Source organism: Haliotis rufescens, unplaced genomic scaffold (assembly GCF_023055435.1).
Source record: "Haliotis rufescens isolate VD_foot unplaced genomic scaffold, xgHalRufe1.0.p SCAF_17, whole genome shotgun sequence".
NCBI lineage: Eukaryota > Metazoa > Mollusca > Gastropoda > Lepetellida > Haliotidae > Haliotis > Haliotis rufescens.
In genome coordinates this window covers 16,768,010-16,786,928 of record NW_025963857.1, presented here as the reverse complement: position 1 = coordinate 16,786,928, position 18,919 = coordinate 16,768,010, and the positions used below count along the sequence as shown (strand labels likewise).

General features: G+C 42.5%; 1 protein-coding gene across 1 annotated transcript; it reads left to right on the top strand.

Moving 5' to 3' along the window:
• The first annotated feature begins 28 nt into the window (after nt 1-28).
• Nucleotides 29-18,587, top strand: LOC124137950 (lon protease homolog 2, peroxisomal-like). The gene is made up of 17 exons (XM_046504408.2): nt 29-141; nt 1,440-1,533; nt 2,141-2,339; nt 3,015-3,127; nt 3,353-3,505; nt 4,447-4,619; nt 5,687-5,785; nt 6,096-6,170; nt 6,847-7,032; nt 7,630-7,777; nt 11,047-11,126; nt 11,460-11,692; nt 13,728-13,984; nt 15,598-15,810; nt 16,374-16,565; nt 16,867-16,977; nt 17,688-18,587. The coding sequence occupies exons 1-17, from the start codon at nt 35-37 to the stop codon at nt 17,796-17,798; spliced, it is 2,544 nt and encodes an 847-aa protein (XP_046360364.2). The 5' UTR covers nt 29-34; the 3' UTR covers nt 17,799-18,587.
• Nucleotides 18,588-18,919: the final 332 nt, after the last annotated feature.

The window sequence follows — 18,919 nt, the reverse complement described above, 5'->3', positions numbered from 1 at the left end:
AAAACTTTTGAGGTCAAAGATCATCTTGGACAAAATGGCGTCCTCCATAGCCATACCGAGACGGGTGCCTCTACTCTTAGTAGCAGAAAATGTATTACTACCAGGTTCCTCGATGCGAATTCCAGTCAGAAGCATCAGGAAGTACGTTTCTTTGAAATGCACACGTTGTCTTCGTTTGTTTTCAACGGCATGTTTCATGATCACGTTCACAACTGTGTCAGTACGTTTGCTGTTAATGTTATTGTCACGTGACAGGTGCCTGTCAGCTGGGTCCAAATACCTTGTCATTATGTAAAGAAAAGCGAAACCCTAATGAATCCACATGTATCCATTTTAATATTTTAATAGAGACGTTTAGCAAACACTCACGTCTATATTTATTGTATTTAATAAGGCTTCAGATAAATGAAATAAACAACTTATTATCATGATTATAGACCCTAAATTAAGTTATCTTGATCCAGAAACATCGAGATAGTAAACTGAAGCCCGAGGCTCTGGTCTATGGACTAGATCTAGGTGTCTGTTGTTGTTTTTATGATAAACAATAAGAATTAATATTTAATATAATTGTACTTCTTGCAAGTCAGTTCAAATAATTTGGAGCCATTTATTAAATGCATTCGCTGAGTGTGCTCAAAGACGTATATATAAATATATATTTGGTGTGATGCATTTTTCATCTATCAAAATGAATATTACTTTTGAACATAATGTTGTGACTGTTGTGATATTATGTGGGATTAAGGGGATGGACAGTCATGATTTTCACTGAACCTTCTTTCAAAAGATGTATAAGCACCAACATGAACTATGTGCTTCAACTTTCAAATTAGAGTCTTAATTTTGGCTCCTGAACATTTTTCTATTCTGCACCAAAGTAATGGAACTTCATTCAAACTTGAAAACCCAATTCTTCAGGAAAGTGTGCTACACAAATCTTATGTTTGTTTGCTGTTTAACACCGCACTCAGCAATATTCCAGCTATATGAAGACAGTCTGTAAATAGTCGAGTCTGGACCAGACAACCCAGTGACTGACATCATGAGCATCAATCTATGCAATTGGGATACAATGTCATGCATCAACCAAGTCAGCGCACCTGACCACCCAATCCCTTTAGTCTCCACTTACAACATGCAGTTGCTTCTTATGACAAGCGTGGGTTGCTGAAGACCTATTCTATTCCTGATTTTCACAGGTCTAAATGTTATGTAGTGCTATGAGCAACTATACTGACTAGATGGATGTTAACACATAACATGTGGACTATTATTATTTTTTTAAAGATCTAATTTAAAAAATATATAATACTATATGTCAGAGGATATTGGAAGTTGAATGTAACCATGTGCTGAATACTCATGAACATTAGGAAAATATATACATGCTTTTTTACCAAGGTTAATAGTTTAGTCACGGTTGTACTTTATTTTAGTATGACTATGGTGAAGAGCCGTCTCCTTGGACGAAATACACTAAGCAGTACTGTCATTGGCGTCATTCCTAAGGATCCATCTAAGGATGATGAGGTAACTTGGCATCACTTATTTAATCATCATCGGTAGGAAATAATCTTTTTCTTTTTGCGTTTTGAATAATTTTGTTAAATACATGTATAAAGTAGAGGACAGGGTTTAGAAATTTGTTTTGAGTCATGTGACATGGTGAATATTTATAAAAAAAAGATGCCTCTCTCCAACAAATGCTCCAAAGTAGATATTATCCATTTATTTATGATTATTAGGAACAGTGTTAGTGAAATCGATTGATATGAAAGGATATGACTAAATTTTCTCACTGTGTAAAGTTTGGTACAATACATCTGTATTCAGTCTTCAGCATGTTTAGGATAAAACTTGATTGTAAACCTACAATTCATTTTTTCTATTGTTTTGTTGGCAATAATAATGAAGATGATATGAAATTTCATAAATTAGGGGTCATTGTGAGATTCATGAAGTAAAGAACAAACATTTTTAGTCTGATGTAAGAAATATTTCCAGTGATGTGTTGATCATGGTCACTCTGATGATGTGGTTGTTGTATGCCTTTCATTTTAATATATGAATATAATAACCATCCTTATGTTATTAATCAAACTGACACTTTTCAATTTTCTCTGAATTAAATTTGTAGGATGATGAGTTAACAGCACTCCATTCAATAGGCACAGCTGCTGTTGTTGTTCAGATAACTGGTACCAACTGGCCAAGACCAGCATACACATTACTTGTTACTGGATTGTGCCGGTTTAAGGTGGAATCAATACTTCAGGAAACACCCTATCCTATTGCCATGGTTACACAGTTGGACAAACTTTCTGACAATGACCGAGGTAAGTTTCAATAGTGACACCAACATGGTCTAAGGTTTGGGTCTTAGAAGTTGGAATTATTTGTTTAATAGGAAGTTTGTGAGACAACAGCTGACAAGTGACATATATTTACAACTTATACACTTCTGTCCTCTGGGATTTATCTAAACCTGCACAGAGGCCAAAATTTGGTGCTAAATCTGCAACAAATGTCAGTGAAAATTACCAAATGGTAATACATCATTTCCCAATTCATGTTAATATCATTATAACTAAAAAAAGTGGCTTGGTCAAAGTGACTTCTATTTCACTAATAACAGGACAATTAAATAGGAAGAGCCTTTGATGCAATGTTTCAATGCAATGTTTCAATACAATATTTCAATGCAATGTTGAAATACCTCTGAAACTTAAGAAAATAAGAAATACCAATTTTGAACGATATAACAGTTTGTTCCCATTTTGCCTGCCAAGGGAAGATTGGATTCCTAGATAAATCCATGGTCCTGAAAATGTTTTCAAACCATGGATCAACTGAGACTTGGCAAAATCCTCTCAATGAATGCAAGAGCTGTACACTAAAAGTTCAACATTCTAGGCAGATTCACATTTGACCCAGCTAAATGCTCATTTGGGTGTTTCACAAATATGCCAACTCGATCATATGTGTATTATGTCTAATTTTTTTTATTGAAGACGATATGGATGAAAATCAAGAGCTCACTGCATTAGCGGAGAATTTCCGTGACCAGGCTGCCAAACTTGTAGAGATGCTCGATATCTCAATCCCAGTTGTTGCCAAGTTGAAGGTAACCATAGTAACATTCGTGTTCAGAAGAGTTTAACAAATTTGTAGATGCTGAATAATGATTCCTCTTGGATTTAGTATCACAAACTTTGCTCTTCACATTCCCTGTGGTGGTGCCAGAATCCTATTTGCCTACTGAAGGATTCACTGTTACATGGATATATTGTATGTCTCTTTCTATTTGTGTAGCAGTCATAACTCTTTACTTGATTTTAATCCTTGGCAGAAAATGCTTGAAAATCTGCCGAGTCAGCATCTTCCGGACGTGTGTGCAGCCATTGTGAAAGCTTCCTACACGGAGAAGATTCAGGTGCTGGATGCCGTGGACCTGACGGACAGGTTCAAGAAGGCTCTTCCCCTGCTGATGAGGCAGATTGAGGTACTTCTAGAGGCAGCATAGAGGATTCAATACATAGAGCTAGAGGGGCGGTCGGGTAGCCTAGTGGTTAAAGCGCTCGCTCGTCACGCTGAAGACCCGGGTTCGATTCCCGAAAGGGGTACAACGTGTGAAGCCCATTTATGGTGTCCCCCGCTGTGATATTGCTGGAATATTGCCAAAAGCGGCGTAAAACCATATCACTCAGTCACTCACATAGAGCTAGTACATGAGAGTCTTTCAGATACCAGTGTTCTTACAAGGAATGATACAAGCACACCTGTGTATTTGTAAGAGTGAATATTATCCTACCCTATTTTTTATCCCATGGATAAAATTCTCTAGTGTCAGGATGATTCTCCCTAGTGAATTTGAACTGATACCAGTGTGGCACTAAGGTAGGATACTATACTCTAGAGTAAAACTTCCCCCGGGATGATATTTAGGTAGGATATAATCCTTGCTTACATATTAACTGTCTGTTCCAAATGTTTTTGAATCTGCTAGCATGGACTTGTCATATGACATCCATACTTTGAAACTAAAGCTAGTCCGCTCGCCTAAGACTTCTAACTTGTACTGAGGCACCCGAAGATGGTAGTCCCCATGGATTAGTAGCGTTTGAAGGCTATAACTCTTAACCAGTTCTCAATGTTTCAATTTTGCTATGGATTGGAACTGAATTAAACTGACAGAAAATGTAAACATAGTAACCATTGTTGTCGTGGTCAATCAGGACCAGCTACAAACTCTGAGAACTACGGAAATTAAGGTTTACAAGTCTAAAAAAACAACAAATTTTTATGGCTGTACATTATTTCTAGTGTTAATCTATGGAGTTAATTTGCAAAGGTTACTAGATTAAAAGAAATTGTACTAGTCCCTGGCTTTGGACTAGTGGCTAAAGTTGCAGGATGTATAAATCTCTATTTATCTACTACTAGGGTCTAAAGCTTCTTCAGCGGGCGCGGAAGGATGGCAAGGTGGAAATTGTGACGCGGAAGGAAGGGTCAAGGCCAACCAACATGCGGAGTCTGTTCCGGAAGCTCAGCACAGACTTGGAGGAGGAGGATGGAGACAACGAGTCGGATGACCTGGACCTGGAGCAGAAGATAAAGTATGCTCTGTGACCAGCTTGTTGTTGTTGTAGATCACTGCCATGATAGAGGGGTAGACTGTGTCCCCAGAAGATAAAGTACACTCAGTGACCAGCTTGTTGTAGTGGTAGATCACTGCCATGATAGAGGGGTAGACTGTGTCCCCAGAAGATAAAGTACACTCAGTGACCAGCTTGTTGTAGTGGTAGATCACTGCCATGATAGAGGGGTAGACTGTGTCCCCAGAAGATAAAGTACACTCAGTGACCAGCTTGTTGTAGTGGTAGATCACTGCCATGATAGAGGGGTAGACTGTGTCCCCAGAAGATAAAGTACACTCAGTGACCAGCTTGTTGTAGTGGTAGATCACTGCCATGATAGAGGGGTAGACTGTGACCCCAGAAGATAAAGTACACTCAGTCATCAGGCTGTTGTAGTGGTAGATCACTGCCAGTGGGTGGAATGTGTCCCCAGCATCCAATTACAAGTCATAAGAGGGGATAAATTGGGAACTTGTGGGAATTCTGGTTAGAATTGTTAAATCTTTGCCCCGGTCGGTCTATGCAAATGTTTGACAAAAAATGGTATTGTGTAGGCCATGCTGTATGCTGTCCATGATGAAACTGATACCTTGCCTTCATGATATGCTAGTGTGTTAAAGTCAATAATTCATGTATTTTATTTAAATCATACCACGGATAGCCTAGCTTTACTGCCAGTTTATTCAACCTTGATAGAAGATCCTGGTTGGAATTGGTCTTCAGCAACCCATGCTTGTCCTAAGAGGACTAACGGGATCGGGTGGTCAGGCTTGCAGACTTGTCATCATATGCCAGCTGCATAGATCGATGCTCATGATGTCAATCACTGGATTGTCTGGTCCAGACTTAATTTTTTACAGACTGCTGTCATATAGCTGTAATATTGGTGAATGCAGCGTTAAACAAGAAACAAACTGTCAATAATCCTAATACATGTGAATAGCAAACATGGTGTCATCAGACAACTCTTTAGCTAGGCAGTTTGAAACTAGAGGATTCTCAGATTTTTCTGAGACTACTGCAGCTACATGTTTCTGTTATGGCAGAGCGGCCAACATGCCCGAGCAGGCGCACAAGGCGTCGATGAAGGAACTGAAGAGGCTGAAGAAGATGCCGCAGCACATGCCGGAACATGCAATGATCAGGTAACTCGCCAGGATCACTGTTGCATTCCATTTTTCAACCGATCCTTGAACAATATGATCTGATCAAGTACTAGGGAGATTATTTTTAATGGTTTCGGGCAGTGGGGTAGCCTTGTGGGTAAAGTGTTTGCTCATCTGGCTGAAGACCTGGGTTCGAATACCAGCATGGGTACAGTGTGTGAAGCCTGTTCTGCTGTCCCCTGCCCTGATATTGCTGGAATATTGCTTAAAGCGAAAACTTACCTTTTCAGAGTTGCAAGTGAGCAATTCGGCTGCGTAATGACATGTGACTGAGTGTTGTGTGTTGCAGGAACTACCTAGAGTTGATGGTGGAGCTACCGTGGTCCCGGCAGAGCAAGGACGCTCTGGACATCTTGCAGGCCAGGTGAGTCATGTGACATGTGGTGTAGGCAGTGGTAACAGTTACAGTGACGCCAGTCCCAACCCTCTTTGTATGGAAAACACACCTTTGGGATGATGACAATTGGGAACAATTGGGACCCACCAGGAGAAAAGGGACCCTATGGGTGCTAGGATACAATTGTGCTGCAACGTCATAAAGACGTTTGATGTCAACTTACTTCAGTGAAGATCGATATGTGTGATGACTTATTTCTCTGTTATCGATATGAATTGAAGCCTGTGAATTGTATTTTTGTGTTCTGATGATGCTGTAGTTTTATAATATAATGAAAAGTCAAAATGTGACTTTTCACCCATAAGGTCCCTTATCTCATGGTTGGTCCCAATTTATGATTAATGGGACATTACTGTGTACCTGTATCATCTTCAGTGGCAGAGATTAGTGACGTGATTTGATTGTGACATCATGGTGACCGATGACATCACAATGACCTGCAAAGCATTGTGATGCAATTTCATTGTAAAGATACCTCGTAGGAGATATTGATTGATATCACCCAAGCAATATCTCCTATGAAAGCCAGTTTTCTATGATAAATAAAGGTCATATACCAAAACAGAAGTGGACTCCTAGACTTTAACTGTATAGAGTGTAATAGTTCCATCAGACTTCTACCACTGATGACATGTCCTCACAGGAAGGACCTGGATGAGGACCACTATGGCCTGGACAAGTTGAAGAAACGTGTCCTGGAATACCTGGCAGTCCGCCAGCTCAAGAACTCCCTCAAAGGTCCCATCCTTTGTTTCGTTGGTCCCCCAGGGGTGGGGAAGACCAGTGTGGGACGGTCAATAGCCAGCACACTGGGGAGAGAATTTCATAGGTAACTCAACCAGGACCTACATAGTTGCTTGTTGTTAGTTTGTTGTTGGTTTGTGGTTTTACGCCTCACTCAGCAATATTCCAGCTATATGACGGCGGTCTGTAAATAATGGACTCTGGACCAGACAATCCATTGATTTATATCATGAGCATCTATCCACGCAATTGGGATCGATAAAATGTTTCAACCAAGTCATGAGCCTGACCACCTCATTCCATTAGTCGCCTTTTACGACAAGCATAGTCGCCTTTTATGGCAAGCGTGGGTTGCTGAAGACCTATTCTAACCCAGATCTTCACGGGTCAGGACCTACATAGAGTACGGTTTACATAGCCTGAGAGATTGTTGGACTGCATCAAGTCTTATATCCTTTTCCTCGTTAGTAATTACATTTATCATGCATTGATAATGTCTTTGTGTTTTTCTTTAGTATTGTAGGACTAACTGGATTACTTTTCATGTGTTTATGTTATGTTTACTGAAGAAAGTTTTGTATTTGTAAATGTTTTTTAACCAATCAGATTTTGTATAGGCTATGTGATACACGAACTAAACAGGCTTTTTCTGATAGTTTTGTGAATTCTGTTTGTCCACTAGGATAGCACTTGGGGGAGTGTGTGACCAGTCGGACATCCGGGGGCATCGGCGGACCTACATCGGCTCCATGCCTGGTCGCATCATTCAGGGGCTGAAGCTGGTCAATACCCACAACCCTGTCTTCCTGCTGGACGAGATTGATAAACTGGTATGTGCAGGCATTATAATTCTTTCTCAATGTGTAATAAAGTCAGCTGTGACAAAGCGTATCGCCCTATTGAAGTATAAAGTGCTGATAAGAGGGAAGAGTACTTTGAAGACTGGAAAAAAAATTATATTACACTGAGTATCTCAGGAAAATGAAAGATTACAGTAAGGCTTAATGAATGAGTTTGTCTTCACAGAGACATATTTTAAATGCTTTTATGGATAAAGAAATATAGAGCTTAAATGTTTGTGCAAATTAAACTTGCATAAATAACTAGTAATATTGCTTTCTTCCTGTAAGGATTCAGGGTCAAATAGATCACCATTAAAGTACCCTGATGGGGGTGGAATATCTGATGGGGATGGATAACTCTGATGGGGGTGGATAACTCTGATGGGGGTGGATAACTCTGATGGGGGTGGATAACTCTGATGGGGGTGGAGTATCTGATGGGGATGGATAACTCTGATGGGGGTGGATAACTCTGATGGGGGTGGATAACTCTGATGGGGGTGGATAACTCTGATGGGGGTGGAGTATCTGATGGGGGTGGAATATCTGATGGGGATGGATAACTCTGATGGGGGTGGATAACTCTGATGGGGGTGGAGTATCTGATGGGGGTGGAGTATCTGATGGGGGTGGATAACTCTGATGGGGGTGGATAACTCTGATGGGGGTTGATAACACTGATGGGGGTGGAGTATCTGATGGGGGTGGATAACTCTGATGGGGGTGGAGTATCTGATGGGGGTGGATAACTCTGATGGGGGTGGATAACTCTGATGGGGGTGGAGTATCTGATGGGGGTGGATAACTCTGATGGGGGTGGATAACTCTGATGGGGGTGGAGTATCTGATGGGGGTGGATAACTCTGATTGGGGTGGATAACTCTGATGGGGATGGATAACTCTGATGGGGGTGGATAACTCTGATGGGGGTGGAGTATCTGATGGGGGTGGATAACTCTGATGGGGTGGAGTATCTGATGGGGATGGATAACTCTGATGGGGGTGGATAACTCTGATGGGGATGGATAACTCTGATGGGGGTGGATAACTCTGATGGGGATGGAGTATCTGATGGGGGTGGATAACTCTGATGGGGGTGGATAACTCTGATGGGGGTGGATAACTCTGATGGGGATGGATAACTCTGATGGGGGTGGATAACTCTGATGGGGATGGAGTATCTGATGGGGGTGGATAACTCTGATGGGGATGGATAACTCTGATGGGGGTGGATAACTCTGATGGGGGTGGAGTATCTGATGGGGGTGGAGTATCTGATGGGGGTGGAGTATCTGATGGGGATGGATAACTCTGATGGGGGTGGATAACTCTGATGGGGGTGGATAACTCTGATGGGGATGGATAACTCTGATGGGGTTGGATAACTCTGATGGGGGTGGATAACTCTGATGGGGGTGGATAACTCTGATGGGGGTGGATAACTCTGATTGGGGTGGATAACTCTGATGGGGGTGGAGTATCTGATGGGGATGGATAACTCTGATTGGGGTGGATAACTCTGATGGGGATGGATAACTCTGATGGGGGTGGATAACTCTGATGGGGGTGGAGTATCTGATGGGGGTGGAATATCTGATGGGGATGGATAACTCTGATGGGGGTGGATAACTCTGATGGGGGTGGAGTATCTGATGGGGGTGGAGTATCTGATGGGGGTGGATAACTCTGATGGGGGTGGAGTATCTGATGGGGGTGGATAACTCTGATGGGGATGGATAACTCTGATGGGGATGGATAACTCTGATGGGGGTGGAGTATCTGATGGGGATGGATAACTCTGATGGGGGTGGATAACTCTGATGGGGATGGATAACTCTGATGGGGGTGGAGTATCTGATGGGGATGGATAACTCTGATGGGGATGGATAACTCTGATGGGGGTGGATAACTCTGATGGGGGTGGATAACTCTGATGGGGGTGGAGTATCTGATGGGGGTGGAGTATCTGATGGGGATGGATAACTCTGATGGGGATGGATAACTCTGATGGGGGTGGATAACTCTGATGGGGGTGGATAACTCTGATGGGGGTGGATAACTCTGATGGGGGTGGAGTATCTGATGGGGATGGATAACTCTGATGGGGATGGATAACTCTGATGGGGGTGGATAACTCTGATGGGGATGGATAACTCTGATGGGGATGGATAACTCTGATGGGGGTGGAGTATCTGATGGGTCCGGAGTATCTGATGGGGGTGGCATATTGGATGGGGGTGGAGTACCCTGATAGGGGTTGAGTATCTGATGGAGATGGAGTACATGATGGGGTTGGAGTACTCTGATGGGGGTGGAGTATCTGATAGTGGTGGAGTATGTGATGGGGATGGGGTACTCTGATGGGGGTGGAGTATCTGATGGGGGTGGAGTATCTGATGGGGGTGGAGTACTTGATGGGGGTGGAGTATGTGATGGGGGTGGAGTATCTGATGGGGGTGGAGTATCTGATGGGGGTGGAGTATGTGATGGGGGTGGAGTATCTGATGGGGGTGGAGTACTTGATGGGGGTGGAGTACGTGATGGGGGTGTAGTACTGGATGGGGGTGGAGTACCCTGATGGGGGTGGAGTATGTGATGGGGGTGGAGTATCTGATGGGGGTGGAGTATGTGATGGGGATGGAGTACTTGATGGGGGTGGAGTATCTGATGGGGGTGGAGTATCTGATGGGGGTGAAGTATCTGATGGGGGTGGAGTATCTGATGGGGGTGAAGTACCCTGATGGGGGTGGAGTATGTGATGGGGGTGGAGTATCTGATGGGGGTGGAGTACCCTGATGGGGGTGGAGTACTTGATGGGGGTGGAGTATCTGATGGGGGTGGAGTACCCTGATGGGGGTGAAGTACCCTGATGGGGGTGAAGTACCCTGATGGGGGTGGAGTACCCTGATGGGGGTGGAGTACCCTGATGGGGGTGGAGTATCTGATGGGGGTGGAGTATCTGATGGGGATGGAGTAGAAGAAGTTTATTTCAGTATAAAGGCCACAGGCCCAAGTACAATATAGATACATGTATTATATACAAAGTGGTGATACAATATCAAGAGGTACTGAGTGCAGTTTAAGTACAAATTGTAATTATAAAATCTGATGGGGGTCGAACACCTTATTGGGAATGGATCATTGCCTGGCCCAGACTAGATTATATACAGGTCCCTGTGATGGAGCTGGAATATTGCTGATTGTGACTTAAAACAACCCCTCCTCACTCACTAACTCACCCACTGTTTGTGTTGCAGAGCAAGAGTCTCCATGGTGACCCTGCCGCTGCTCTGCTGGAAGTCCTGGACCCGGAACAGAACAACAACTTCGTGGATCAGTATCTTTGTACAATAAAAGGGAGATAACCGTTATATGCAGATGTCCTTGAGGATTTTATATGCAGAAATGGGCTAGCCAGAGGTTTCATATGTCAAAATTTCTGTGCATCAGATTCACAGTAACTGCCCAAACTCATGTTTATCGACATGCTCCGTCAGTATCAGACTCCGTCAAAAACTTGTCAAAATGACTCCTCTTGGATCCACAAACATATAACCTTGCTGCCTTTCAAGATTTGGTGTCGCCTTGTGATGTCCCATACCCACAAACTTATATAAAACCATAGTGATTTGTTTCATAATCATAGCACATTGTTCCTCAACAAGTTCAGCTATCTGAATGTTCCATTTGACCTATCCCAAGTGCTGTTCATCGCGACCGCCAACAACATGTCGACCATCCCGCCAGCCCTGCTGGACCGCATGGAGCTGATCCAGATCCCAGGCTACACCCAGGAGGAGAAGGTCAACATCGGCGTGCGCCATCTCATGCCCAAACAACTCAAGGAACATGGACTGAGCGTGGAGCAGATCCAGATCCCTGAGGATTCCATTAAAGTTCTGGGTGAGCATACTTGATGGGAAGTGTTTTGATGAGTGTGCTGGGTTTAACTTCGAAAAGTATTTGTGTTATGTCATCCCAGCTCATGTTGGCAAAAAACAGCCTCAGTCATAGATATATAAACCTTTAAAAAACTGGTATACTCCCCTGGGAGTTAAGAATGATAACTGGAATGCAAACAGATCCACTGGGAACAAATAAAACTGCATTTGAGCAGAAACTAGTACCTGGACACCTGCGGTATAATAATAATAATAACAACAACAACAACAATAGATGGATAAAAACAACAACAACAATAGATGGATACCAACAACAACAACAATAGATGGATACCAACAACAACAACAATAGATGGATACCAACAACAACAACAACAACAACAATAGATGGATACCAACAACAACAACAACAATAGATGGATACCAACAACAACAACAACAACAACAATAGATGGATACCAACAACAACAACAACAATAGATGGATACCAACAACAACAACAACAACAACAATAGATGGATACCAACAACAACAACAATAGATGGATACCAACAACAACAATAGATGGATACCAACAACAACAACAACAACAATAGATGGATACCAACAACAACAACAACAATAGATGGATACCAACAACAACAACAACAATAGATGGATACCAACAACAACAACAACAACAATAGATGGATACCAACAACAACAACAATAGATGGATACCAACAACAACAACAATAGATGGATACCAACAACAACACCAACAATAGATGGATACCAACAACAACAACAACAACAACAGATGGATACCAGTTTGTTTTTTAGCCCCCACCCAAACAAAGTTTCGCAGGGGCATATAGAAATGGTCTCTGTCACATTTCGTTTCAAAGCAGTACTCAGAAACCATACAACATTTCTTATGCTTGAGAGACAACCAAATGGATGGGTTGGTCAGGATTGGTGACTTGATTGATTGTGTGACATTGTTCTCTGACAGTGTGTGACATTTCTCAAAATGCAGTGTTTATTAAAAACCAGCACAGTATTATACATCATTCAAGAATTGTTTAATGTTTTCAATGTTATGTCATTCAGTTGTATTTAGAGTTTTGATTTTTTTTGTAACATTGCTATCAAATGGACAGCTTTTAATTGTCTATTGAAAAGTACCTTGGACGGCATTGAAAGCGTTTTATAGACTAGGGGGAATCATTTGGTTTAGTCATCAATCTGAAGTCCGTTGTACTCACAAGCTTTATGACTGACCATTTTTTATATACTGGTAATAAGGTATGTGACATACTTTTTGTGATTTTATGCACATATTTCTAAAGGGCAGGGGAGGAAAATGTTTTTGCCTTGTTTGTTTTCAAAGCTAGACTCGGTATTACGTTAACTATGTGATGATATCCTGTATATAATCAAATCATGACAGACCAGTGATTGATGTCACTACTGGGGAGCTATTCTAAGCTGGGGAAGTGTTCCATGTTTGGGAACTATTCTATGTAAGAATCCCCACAAGGAACAGCAGAGTATAGTGCTGACAGGCTGGATCATGATTGTGGTGAATCTGAGATTCAAACCCATGACCAGGTGGGCCCTTACACAGCTAAGGGAAGCAACTCAAAGTGTTTTATGTAATTATGGTGAAGAAAATAAGTACTTGTGCAGTGTTGGGTGTATATTAGGAAGTGCTGTGTGTGAACGGTGATCTGACTTTTGATTTTGGTATTTTGAAGTTATGTCCTTTAATAATTATTGATTAAACATTGATTAACATGATTAACTTCAAGAACACTTAAGCATGCTGATTGACCCTTTCTTGAACTCAGCATGTTGATTTAGGATGAAATAATTTGGAATATGTAGTCTTAAATGTAAAACATTTGAAAATGTTGAGATGTCATTGTCTGGCCCACACCCAGTTATTAAGAGGCTGACATAATGTTCATGAATATGGCATAAAACATCCAACAAAACTAATTACTGAAGTTTGAGGAGCTCGTATTGTTGTATGCTAATGCTTGTCTTGTCAGTGTCCAAGTACACCCGTGAGGCGGGAGTGCGTACCCTGGAGCGGAGAATTGCGGCCATATGCCGGGCCGTGGCGGTGCGGGTTGCGGAGGGCGTGTCCAGAGCTCGGCGTGAGAAGTTGGAGGCCACCCAGGGGGACAAGAAGAATATTCCCTCCGAGATTCTGTCGGAGAAGGACTCCCACGAGGCCTCCACACTCGCCCACCCTCCCGAAATGCCGATAGTCATTGATGAAGCTGCCATTGAGGACATCCTAGGGGTATGTGGCTGCAACTGGAATATATGCTTTAGGGGACGTTCACACAGAAACATGTAAAGACAACAATTCCTCAGCAGAATGTAATTTGAAATTGAAATTTTGAATTTGAAAATGATTAAAACCTTCAGAAAATCTATAGGGTCCATATTTTGTCCAATTCATCGAAAAGAAGAGTTTAAAGTTGTCACAATATGATGAATAAGAAAGGACTTGATCACAGCAACATTTGTTACGAGTAAATATGTTTATATTACTTATCAACATGATCAGTAAGAGTAATATACCTCGTGTAATTGTGTACATCCATCAGACAGCGGAAAGCAAACATAACATATTGCACGTTACATAAATGACGTTTATGTACTGACAAAAGAAACGTGAATACCATACATGTTGGTTAAGTAATGGAGAAACCATGAAAGTTGGAATGGTTTGTCCAACTTATAAACCTCTATCCATTAATCTATGTAATTTTTGGAGCTTATATTTACGCGGTATACGGGTCTCAAATAAGCGCGGTATAACGAGACACGCTTTATAACAGTTCTTACCGCGGGCCGCTGCGCGGACTGCACATGCAGAAGAGGGCTGTACGTGCAGAAAGAACAGCGTGCGTCATACCTCATGGCATTGTGTCATTGACTGTTCACAAGAGAGGATGTCTGACGATGACGATATTTTCCTTACTCAAAGTAAGTTAATTGATGAAAATTCTGCAGAAAAGGATGAGGATGACTTTTGTTTCCGTTTTGGTGACCCTTTGTCAGATGATGAAGTTGCTAAAAATTGCTCCCCAGGTTTTACAATTGCAATTGTAAAACCTGGGGAGCAATTGTAAAACCTGCTGAGTGGTCTTACTACAAAAGAAAGGTCGTCTGGGAGATGGTTACAACACCATGATAGGTTTATAATACATGAAGAATTACACATTCAAGAGACACACATGTTCGATAGGGAAACGAAAATACTGGTAAGTTGTGTGACAAGATTCTTATACCCATGTGCATTTGCTGTGTACTTGGACATTAAGTAGTATTTTGTGAGCACCTTCTGTATGGTAAATTTATTGAATCCTAGTGTTTAGCCTAGAATTGATTGTTAACAGGCTGTGGTGACGTCAGTTAAATGCTGACAGTGGTATTAAACAACACTCTTTTGAAGCCTTGGCCCGTGAAGACGCCGGGGTAGAATAGGTCTTCAGCAACCCATACTTGCCGTAAAAGGTGACTATGCTTGTCGTAAAAGGCGACTAACCGGATCGGGTGGTCAGGCTCGCTGACTTGGTTGATGCATGTCATCGATCCCAATTGCGTGGATCGATGCTCATGATATTAATCACTGGATTGTCTGGTCCAGACTCGATTATTTACAGACCGCCGTCATATAGCTGGGACATTGCTGAGTGCGGCGCTAAAAAACAAACCATGATATTAATCACTGGGTTGTCTGGTCCAGACACAGGATTATTTACAGACCGCCGTCATATAGCTGGGACATTGCTGAGTGCGGCGCTAAAAAACAAACCAACCATCAACTTTTGAAGCCTTGTGTGAACTATTTAGATTTCACTGTGAAACAGGAAAGATGTATTGTTGACTCCTTGTATGTTGCAGCCTCCAATGTATGAGAGGGAGATGTCGGAGCGCCTGGGCCAGCCGGGTGTAGCTGTGGGGCTGGCCTGGACCGCCATGGGGGGAGAGATCATGTTTGTGGAGGCTACCCGCATGGAGGGAGAAGGGAAGATAACTCTGACAGGACAACTGGGAGATGTGATGAAGGAGTCTGCCAACCTGGCTCTCAATTGGGTCAGGGCCAATGCCAAGAGGGTAAGTTTTTTTGTTTGTTTTTTGTTTAATGCCACATTCAGCTATATTCCAGCTATATGATGGCTTTCTGTAAATAATTGAGTCAGGACCAGACAATCCAGTGATTGACATCATGAGCATCGATCTACACAATTGGGATACGATGACGTGCAAGTTAGCGAGCCTGACCACCCGATCCCGTAAGTCGCCTCTTACGACAAGCATAGTCGCCTTTTACGGCAAGCATGGGTTGCTTAAGACCTATTCTACCCGAGATCTTCACAGGTTACGAGGGTAAGTAGTCTATCAGCTCCTGCAGCTAAGTAAGCCATCAGCTCCTGCTTGGTGATCATGCAGCATGTATCTGTGTCCAGGTGACCTGGTTGAGTGTAGAGTTGCCTCCCTCTGCCATGCCAGGATCTGCAGATAAAGGATTGGTTCTCAGTGCAATGACCCTGCTTGTGAGTTTCACCAGAGTGGAAGGCATCTACAATTTATGCCAATTTGGACTTGTCTCCCACATTTAGCTGACATTATTATTTTAGACAAATTTGCGTTTTTAAAAGATCAAATCTTTTTTCCAGCTGAACATGAAGTCTGACCTTCTGGACAACACTGACCTTCACATTCATTTCCCTGCTGGGGCTGTTGGAAAAGATGGACCATCTGCTGGTGTTACCATAGCAACTGTCTTGGTGTCACTCTTCAGTGAGCGATGTGTTCGCTCTGACACAGCCATGACAGGGGAGATCACTCTCAGAGGACTTGTTTTGCCAGTAGGTTTTGTAGATTTTAGACATTAAACAATACTGTTGAACTGTTTACCACCTTGTTTCTAATAAATTACTCTAACAAAATGCATAATTCCTCATTCTCCTTCATGTAGCTCATCTTTAAAATATAATGATTAATGGAAATCTTAATGAAAAGTTCTTAGAGATCGTCCTAAAATTTTTTAAACTTTTCTTTTGGTTTTATGAGGAGGGCATATTAAAGATTGCTCACAACTTATAACAAGCTGTTTTGATTCCTTAGTAAAGCTAAACAGTTCACCAAAACCTTATGTCTTACTACCAGGTTGGCGGTATAAAGGAGAAAGTTTTGTCAGCACATAGGGCAGGAATTAGACGCGTGATCATGCCCCGCAGGAACGAGAAGGACTTGCAGGATATCCCTTCTAACATTCTGGTAGGTCACACAACAGTGGCCGATGGCAGGGACAAGGGGGATTTGCAGGATATCCCCACATACAATCTTGTACATGCCAACTAGGACAATAATCTGATTGTTCATCATACAGGACATCTGAATAAGAAGTGCCTGACGTTGAGGGGAATAAAGCAGGGTTTAATTTCGAAGGCTGTTTGATGTATCTGACCCAAAGAGTGGAATCTCATTCCTTACAAACCCAAGATACATACGTAGTTTAATAGCTTGTGACCTTGTGGTCAGAAGTAGTTTGGCCAACACCAGATGCCAGGCCATCATGTCTTTCTTTAAAACTCAGTGTATTGAACTGACAATCATTGTCATAAAATCATGTGACCGCCTCCATGGTCTAGTGTTGGAGCGCCGCCCGGAGAGTGACATACCAATAGACACTAAAAGATGGTACTTGTTACCCTGTCTGGCACTCGGCATTAAGGGGCTAAAACAAGGACTGGTCGGCTCGGAGTCAGTATACTGTGTCTGAGTGGGGTATTCATGTTAAACTGCGGCATGGTATCTCAGTGAGTTGGCACTATAAATCAGCATCAGTGCGGACTAGTACAAGCAATCACACACACACACATGTGCATGCACATCGCTATATAAGTGCAATAATCTTGGACGCGACATTAAACCCAATTTCACCTCTAGAAATCATGTTGAATATTATTGTCTATTTGTTTTTCCAGAAAGATCTATCTATTGTCTTGGCAAGTAAACTGGAAGATGTCCTTAATGCAGCCTTTGACAGCGGCTTCCCATCCCTCATGCCTTCCCCACAGGAAGTCAGCAAGCTGTAGCGACCTTGACCCTGCAGAATGACCTTGACCTTGCCTTGGCCAACCATGGATCTTTCTTTACCATCTGGTATTCACTTAACAGATTAAATTTGATGCTTTAATTTATGGAATGGATGATTCCTTCAGGTTTATGAAAATTGTATTGATATGAAGGTGAATATAAACGTTGCTCCTTGTCGCATCAGTATATTATCTGAATAATGCAGCCTGGTATCACGGAAATGCAGCCAATGAATATTGATGAACCTGGAGTGTGTGTTGCTGAGGTTTCTGATAGAAGTTGTCTTGGGTGGAGTGAGTGAATGTTGTTTAATGCCACAGTCTGTAATAATCCATCTGTATCAAGGTCTGTAAGTTATCATGTGTGGAGAAAGGGAGTGAGTGAGTGAGTTTGGTTTTACGCCGCTTTTAGCAATATTCCAGCAACATCATGGCGGGGGACACCAGAAATGGGCTTCACACATTGTACCCATGTCGGGAATCGAACCCGGGTCTTCGGCGTGACGAGTGAACGCTTTAACCACCAGGCTACCCGACCGCCCCTGGGGAAAGGGAGACCAGATCTATGTCAGACAGCATTATCAGCCAGGTTACAGATTGTCACCAGACACCCTTCATTTGGTAGACTTTGTTACTATTTGTTATCTTAAGAAGTTCTGTTGGAGATCTATTCTGCCCTGGAGTACCCTTGATTGGTTGGTTTGTTGTTTAACGCCGCACTCAGCAATATTCCAGCTCTATGACGGCGGTCTGTAAATAATTGAGTCTGGACCAGACAATCCAGTGATTTATATCATGAACATCGATCCATGCAATTGGGATCGATGACATGCATCAACCAAGTCAGCGAGGCTGACCACTCCATCCCGTTAGTCGCCTTTTACGACAAGCATAGTCACCTTATGGCAAGCATGGTTTGCTGAAGACCTATTCTACCCCGGATCTTCACGGGTCAGTTCCCATGAAGTCATTGGGATAGCCAATGCTAATGTCTGGGTGGAGTCAGTGTGGCTGGAGTCACAACTCTTGCTGTGAACAAGCTGATTTCAAGCATTGTAGGGGGCACTGTTGGCCTAGTGGTCTAAGGCGCTGCGATTCGCTGTGCAGAGTTGTGTCCCCTG

Coding starts and splice junctions, on each gene's coding strand:
- LOC124137950 (XM_046504408.2), top strand. CDS start 35: ATGGCGTCCTCCATAGCCATACCGAGACGGGTGCCTCTACTCTTAGTA. Junction 2,340..3,014: donor ACTTTCTGACAATGACCGAG/GTAAGTTTCAAT, acceptor TTTTTATTGAAG/ACGATATGGATGAAAATCAA. Junction 11,693..13,727: donor GGATTCCATTAAAGTTCTGG/GTGAGCATACTT, acceptor TTGTCTTGTCAG/TGTCCAAGTACACCCGTGAG.